General features: G+C 45.2%; 1 protein-coding gene across 10 annotated transcripts in view; it reads left to right on the top strand.

Moving 5' to 3' along the window:
* mcf2la (mcf.2 cell line derived transforming sequence-like a) overlaps window positions 1-7,476 on the top strand; it is a 34,434-nt gene that overhangs the window by 11,543 nt on the left and 15,415 nt on the right. For all 10 annotated transcript variants that reach the window (XM_031851723.1, XM_031851722.1, XM_031851718.1 and 7 more), the window contains 3 exons: window positions 4,572-4,655; window positions 5,360-5,474; window positions 7,330-7,420. In XM_031851723.1, the coding sequence (XP_031707583.1) occupies window positions 4,572-4,655; window positions 5,360-5,474; window positions 7,330-7,420 (290 nt within the window). The remainder of the gene's footprint in view (window positions 1-4,571; window positions 4,656-5,359; window positions 5,475-7,329; window positions 7,421-7,476) is intronic.

The raw sequence follows: 7,476 nt of genomic DNA, 5'->3' as shown, positions 1-7,476 counted from the left end.
TGTGTGTGTGTGTGTGTGTGTGTGTGTGTGTGTGTGTGTGTGTCAGATACCCCACAGCAGTGACAGATGGGACTTTGGTAAACCCTGACTATAATGCCAGATAATAGAGCTCAGATTCCCTCACACAAGTGCATGTGTACACACACACACACACACACACACACACACACACACACACACACACACACAGCTGCAGAGCGGCTGGCAAACCCTCGCTTCTCTATATGTAAATACACACAACGCAGCTGGCCATCTCTCTGCTGGCATTTGATACCAACGCAGCAACTTTTAACCCCGCTGCCACACCCTCCCCACACACACACACACACACACAAACCTCGTTTCTCCAACCTAGTGCCTTCAAGTCTACGTTCCAAGTCGGTCCGTTCCATTTGTTGCATACCAGAGCAGCAGATGGAGGGGCTGAAGGTCTCAGTGACGCCTGACTGCTGGACGTCCGTCTTATGAATGTCTCGATCCTCTACTTTTTTTTTTTTAATGGCAAAGCATTAGGCAGGATCAATAGCTGAGCTCACTCGACATCACAATTTATTTACTATGGCGCTTCGCTGCAGCCCGAAATATTGGGATTATTATTTAAAACAGAAATCTATTGAACAAACTGCTTGAATCTAGCTGAGAAGTTATGCCTGCATTGTGTGTATATGTCTGTTTCTCTGTGTCTGAGGTTGTTTCTGCGTGTTGATGCACCTCCGTCCAGCCATGTCATGCTTGTTTTTGTTTGCACAGTCCTCAGCCGGGGTCCCGTGCGTGCATGAGTGTGTTTTGAGCGAACATCAGACAGCTCTCACAGCTTCCTGTGGCTTTGAACTTTGACCTTTGGCCAGCACCGGCGGCCAATAACCAGCACAGAACAGCTGGCTGCCATCTTTGAACTGACAATGTGTTGTCAGCAATGAAAACCTGTAGGAACTCGAGCAAAGGAAGAGGAGGAGGCGTTGTGAGTGAGACGGCCATAGACGACGCTTTGTGTGTGTGTGTAATGGACTGCACCTTCATGAGACTTAATTGGGCCGTTGCCTCTCTTTCACCTCGCAGTGCTGACCTAACCAAGAGTGCGTTTCACAAATTGGGTTTTTACAAATTACACTGGAAAGGAGTGTTGGCTGTAATCAAATCCAAACACATATACACAGTGTGTGCACTCACTCATTTATTGTTTAAGTGTGTGGGGTGAGATGCTGAGACAGATGAGATAATCAGTCTGCAGGCTTTGCCTCAAACCAACACTGTGTTTTGCTGGTATTTTAGACCATAGTGCCGTTTGAAGGCCAATAGTTGACATTATTTAGTTAGACCGATACTGGCCTCATGATTTCAGCAGACTGATTCATTAGTTTAACCCTCATTTTTGAGGCTGGCAGGACTCCAAGCTCCATAGAAAAGTTGTTAAAAAAATGCATGTTTCATATAATAAGATAATACCTTCACAAGGTTGGTGAATGTGTTTATGCCTAAATAAAAAAAACAAGAAAACAATGTTTCACCTATAAAATGGTTATCAAATGATAGCAATTGTTGAAACAGTGGCTCAAAATTGGAAAGAAAGAGATGGCCACCTTGTCGTATACAATGTGTGTATTTTACAGTAAAGTGTTGTTCTGCTGTTGACCTCCTACCACACAGAAAACACATCCACAGTATCAACTAGCACCAGGCCAACACATTAAATATGTAGGCATGTGTAAAGAAACCCTGTCCTCTATTTCATCCTATTGAGACCAGAGCACCTCCACACTCTTTTCCCCCCCGACTGCCTCACCCCCCCTTTCACCTCTAAATCCTCTCTCACACATGCAGACACACACAAACAGGCTTTCAGCTGGAGACACACTCAAGAATCTGTGTGATTCAGTTGGCTTTTACTTGTGGCTGAGTTTGTCCCATATTTAAATCCTGAAAACGTAAATATAAGTAATGACACGAGTTCTTACAATATTTCTTGTTTCTTTGAGAGCAACTTAACTGTTGAATAGAGCCGAAGGGACACTGATAAACTAGAGCTCAAAGCTGTAATATCTACTTCTAAAGGGCAGATAGTTGGGTTATGTATCAGTTTTCCCCTCAGCTAAGCCCCCGAAAAAAGGATGAATGAAATAGTGAAGGGGTGTCAGGGCTTGGGGGAAGGGTACAAGGAGGCGGAGGGACATTCTTTCTAGGCCCCCCATAATCACTATTTGTGTTTGGCTGCATTGCCCCACTTCCTGTGTGTGTGTGTGTGTGTGTGTGTGTGTGTTTGGTGGGTAAAGGGGTTCACTTGCAGCCCTGGCCGCTATAGCTTAATTTCATTCATTCGGCTGAGGACAAAGCGGGGAGTTTTAGTGTTTCAGCACCAGTGAAAAGCAGCCCGACGCCTGAATGTCTGATAAGTCCTCACCCATTCACCCCAACGAGCATGCGTGGTTGATGAAAGTTTGTTTATTGGTTATTTACAAAAAAATCAAAAGAATTGTTGAAAAGTGGACGGTAGACGACACAGCTGGTTTTAATTTGGAGTACAACGAGTTGTAAAAGTGGAAAAGGGGTCTGATTAGCTGATCTCAATCAGCTGTGTGTTCCCACCTGCAAACTACATGCTGAGTGACTCCTGGGTCAGAGTTCTTTTGATGGAGACTTGAAAGCTGTGATTCCCATCGCCTACATTTTTGTCAGTGTTGTAAGGCCTTCCTCCAGATACACACACACACACACACTAGCTACAGTAGAGTCAGAGAGGGATGCACATGTCTGGCGGAGCTCCAGAGTCTGGGTCTTAACCCCGGCTTACTGCCCGACACACTGAACTGACAGCTGTCTGAAACGCACGACTTGCTCGCACACAGTCTGAACGTGGGAGCGCTTCTAAAAGACAACCGTGGCCCTCTCAAGCTCTATTTATTGTGTTTTTTTTATAGAGCACATCCTCCCTTCCTTCTTTCTGGTTTCTGCTAATTGTGGTAGAGTTGTTGTTTCGGGTTAAATTACAGGGCCGGTCGACTTTGGTGGAAGCTCTGTGGTCTGTTAAAGTCTATTAAAGTGGACCTGATTTACCGTCTCTCTAAACTGCATCCTGCTCTTTTAGACTCTCCCTAACTATTTCCCTTCTTCTGTGCTGCTTTTCTACTACCCTTTTTTGCCAAATTATATAATTTCTTCTATAAATCCCTTACTAATATCTTCCCTTCCCTGCTTCCTTCCTTCAGCTTCTGTCCCTGCTGCCACTCTCGAGGTGGTCGAAAATGTATGATTTATGTCAGTGTGATGGTTTGTGTATCGAAGCCAGATGATTCCTGAGTCACTGTTCTGTCATCTTAATGTAATCCCTTGATATCAGGAGCCATGCCCAGTGCCTTACTGGCATTACAACTCTGTGTGTGTGTGCGGCAGCCAGTGTTGTTCCTTTCCAGTGTAATAGATTCCTGCCCGACCACAACTACATGTGTTTTGCGTTGCCTGTTTAGTCGTCAACGGCTCTAACGCATGCTGCTAAGTGCAGACTACACATGAGACCTGCAGTGTGCGGTGTGAGTCACAGTCTAGCCAACGGTGCACTGACACACTGTGTGTAGCGTTACCGAGGATCTAAGCCCTTAATCTTCATTACATGCAGAAAAACAACAGTGTCCCCGGGTCACATCTGATCATGACAGAATGTGCAGTTTTCTTGCACGATGCAAGAACATTTATGATGGAGGATGCTAGTTGTATGATCTACAAAAAACGTTTCTGCACATGGAAGCCCAGTGAAGTATCGGTAAGAAAGCCGATTGGTCGGCTGGCTCTCTCCTAAAATATGAACAGTTTGCTCGTTTTGCACTTAGATGGTAATTGATGCCGCTCGCTGCCAGCCCCACCATACTGCCTGGAAACCTTGCAACACTCCCCTCACACTGCTCTCAGCGCCAGCCTTTGTCCATACTGCCGAGCGCGCGCACACACATATGCACTACGCACACACTGACATGACAGAAACATCACAGTTTTCATTCACAGACGCACACACGATTGTACACAATTCCCTCCCTTGTGTTTTTGGCATACATTGGTCACACATGGCAGCCGAATGGGTGGTGGAGAACATTGTTTTTATCTCTGTATGTCTCTGTGTCTACATGTCTCGGAGGGCTAAATGAGATTACTGTAATCCAGCTTGGCCGGAGAGAGGAGGAAATCTTACCTTGCTTTCTCCCCTCTCCTTCCCTTTCTCCTCTTTGGAAGCTCTCCTCCTTGCACTTCCTGGTCTCTTCTCTTTGTGTCATCTGAAGTGTCTATACACATATAACAGCTAGCCAACAAGTTTATATGTACACTTCATACACACCTCAGCTGTTGGCTATAAAGATGGGTCACACTGAATTATTGGTGCCATATCTGAAGGTGGTTAAACTGCCACGACGCTCCCCACAGTTTCTTCTTTGTCTTTGTCGCCGGATCCCGTTTGTAACATTTGTAACGTTTCAGCCGACCTCATCCAAATGCAATCGGCTGTTCTTAATCGCAAAGAGCTGATAACTTCGTCCGCCGGTTCTACAGGGGGACAATAACGATGTGTTTCGGGTCTTTCTCCTCAGACGGCATTCTGCAGAGCGAGGATGGTCCCCTGTGTGCAGCAGAAATCGGCTCTGAACTCCAGAAACAGTTTGCCATCCGGCCAGGTTGGTTTGATTCCTGTCTCTCCCGGCCGTTACACACACACCCGCGCACACACACCATTCTCGTGTTATTGTACCATCAGGCTTAGTGTTAATTAGCTTGTGAGAGATTCTCGTTTACCAAAATTGAACTAATTAACTGCAACTCTAGCGACCACTGTTTTTCTACATTCTAACACAATTAGACCGAACATTTTGAATACACTTAAACGCAATTGAATGAAACAATGCATTACTGTTGTGCTGTTTATTTTTCTTGTGATTTATATTTTAAAAAAGTAAGAAAAGTACACAAATTCTGTACTTGAACTAGTTCTTCCAAAGTAGTCCTGTCATGGAAAGTAAAGTTCTCATGAAAAGAAGCATCACGTTTAAAGTTTGACACAAACAACTGCTCACATAGAAACGTGTGCACACGGAAATACACAGTTCGGGCCCTGTGTTGGGTTACCGTGACGATAATGCCTGAAGAGTGACGGCATGTGAATAATTCATCATCATGATGATCTGCTTTGCAACTTGACCCACCAATGAAAGAGAAGGCCGTGTGTGTGTGTCTGTGTGTCTGTGTCTGAGGCCCGTCTGATTTCACACTTTTGTTTTAGTTTCTGTCCTTTTGAAAGTCGGTCAGAAGTAATTTGTGGAAAACGGATTTAAAATCATGTCGCATGTATTTTAATCTTGAATCATGACCTCTGTGTCTCCAGGGGGCCGCGGGATGAACGGCAACCCCGTCATCGTCTTGCCAGAGTTCCCAGATTTCAGCGAGCTGGAGGAAGAGGAGGTCCAAAATGTCCTCGGCTACCTCAGCAGCATCCCCAGGTAAGCATCACACACACACACACACACAGACACGCACGCCGCCTCCTCCGCAGCTTCCTTTTGGTTTGACAACAAACAAAGGTCTGGCCAGTTTGTGAAGGTGCGATACCACGTGGAGCCAGCAGGTGTCAGCAGAGCGATAACAAAGGCCTGCTGCAAGGACAGCTACTGCACAAAAGACATAAAGAAATACATTTTGGAGAGAATGGAAGATTGCACGGAAATATATTTTGAGAATGGAAAGAAACAAGAAATATTATATGTATAAAATAATACAATTTAGTTCTAGATAGAATTAAGATACCGCAATAATCCTCACCTTGAAAGAGAGGTTTTAGATGTGGCTTGAGGTTGAATTTAACACAATTTGTTTTGCTCATTGAATTGAAATTGTATCATTATACACACCTCTTTCCTTCCCTCTGTCCTTCCTCCTCCTCTCCTCCTTTGTCCTCTCCTCCCTCTCCCCTCCCTTTCTTTCACCTCTCCTTTATTGCTGAGTGCCGCATACTCATGCATACACACACATAATTAAGGGGAGGAGAAAGGATGGAGATGTATGCATCTCTATACAAATGTTCGTGTGTGTGTCATGGCGGCCTCAGTTTTTTTTTTTTTTGTGGCTCATCACCTTTCATATCCCCCCCTCCCTTTCTCTCCGCCAGCTATCGGCACCCAGCTGCCAATCGGCTGCACTATGTGCCCTGATTGGCTGTGGGGGAACAGCAAGATGCAGGGCTTGTTTTTAATTGGCCGAGGCTGGGAGGCAGGTGGTGGAGGAGCAGAGGGAGAAGGGAAAGGAGGAGGGAGATGCTCTTTAAGGATGTGAACGGTCACCTCTTTCCATCCGCGAGCTGCAAACAGATGATTGTGGATGCAGGGATTGAACACTGACAACAGCGGAATAAGGGAAATTGAAGGAGGAATGGATTATTGCTGGATGCAAAGGCATATTAAGGATTTGTGTGTATTTTTTGTCTTGGAATAGCAAAGATCGCCCTCAGATTTGCAGCCGGCTTCATTCAAGTGGTTCGAAAAAAATGTTCCAGTAGAGATGGATTGAGGATTTGATATCGCAGCGTTCACTGGGTAGTGTTATGTTTTCTTAATGTATCTGTGAGTGAGGATGAAAATTGGCTGATAATGACGCCCAGATGGACCAACTCAGCAGTATTTCTATGTTGGCCCCACAGTATGTGCCTGTGCGCGTCGGGCTTTATTCGTTATACTTGTGTGTTTAGATGTCAAGATGCCCAGCAGGACCTCAGCCGGAAATACTGCATTCACACACACACACACACACACACTAGCTTAATGAGGTTGCTACATATGGCGCTGCCTGTGGAATGAATGAAATGTAATGAAGATTTTCACACACACACATATTAACGCAGAGCCAAGGTTACCATGGTAATCACAAGGGTCTCTAATAATCATCACTGATGACAGATGAGTACCACACTCACTGGCAGTAGTTACAAAGGTTTTAACCTCTCCCAGCATTGCTTTTTAATCCCCAAATAATATTCTCTCCTGTTGTGAAGACCACTGAGTACCTGTCATTTTTACGTCATTTTTACATTTGCTATTATGCGTCAGTTGCAGTGACCTGGCCTGCTGTAAAGAAAGCTTGCACTTTGAATTTTAAACCCACAAATACGTTGCAAATGTTCAAATGTATCCCCATCTTTCAAGGTATATTTTCTGTGATTAGGCTGAAATCTGCTAAATGTAATTAGCGGCACGTGAATTCATTCCTTACTCCTCATTTGGACCTGTTGTCTAATAACTGACGACTTAAATGTGGTGTACAAAGGACACAGTGGTGATAACGGTGTGTGCTTCTCCCCTGCAGCGTTGCAGCATCAGCCGTGGGTTTCATCCTGGTCATCGACAGACGACTGGACCGATGGGCCGCCGTCAGGGCTACCCTGCTCCGCATCGCTGTAAGACCCTGTGTGTGTGTGTGTGTGTGTGTGTGTGTGTGTGTGTGTGTGTGTGT

This window comes from Anarrhichthys ocellatus, unplaced genomic scaffold (assembly GCF_004355925.1).
Source record: "Anarrhichthys ocellatus isolate YVR2014 unplaced genomic scaffold, GSC_Weel_1.0 scaffold12, whole genome shotgun sequence".
Lineage (NCBI taxonomy): Eukaryota > Metazoa > Chordata > Actinopteri > Perciformes > Anarhichadidae > Anarrhichthys > Anarrhichthys ocellatus.
Note: the sequence above shows the minus strand (reverse complement) of the source record. Positions and strands in the feature narration are given on the sequence as shown.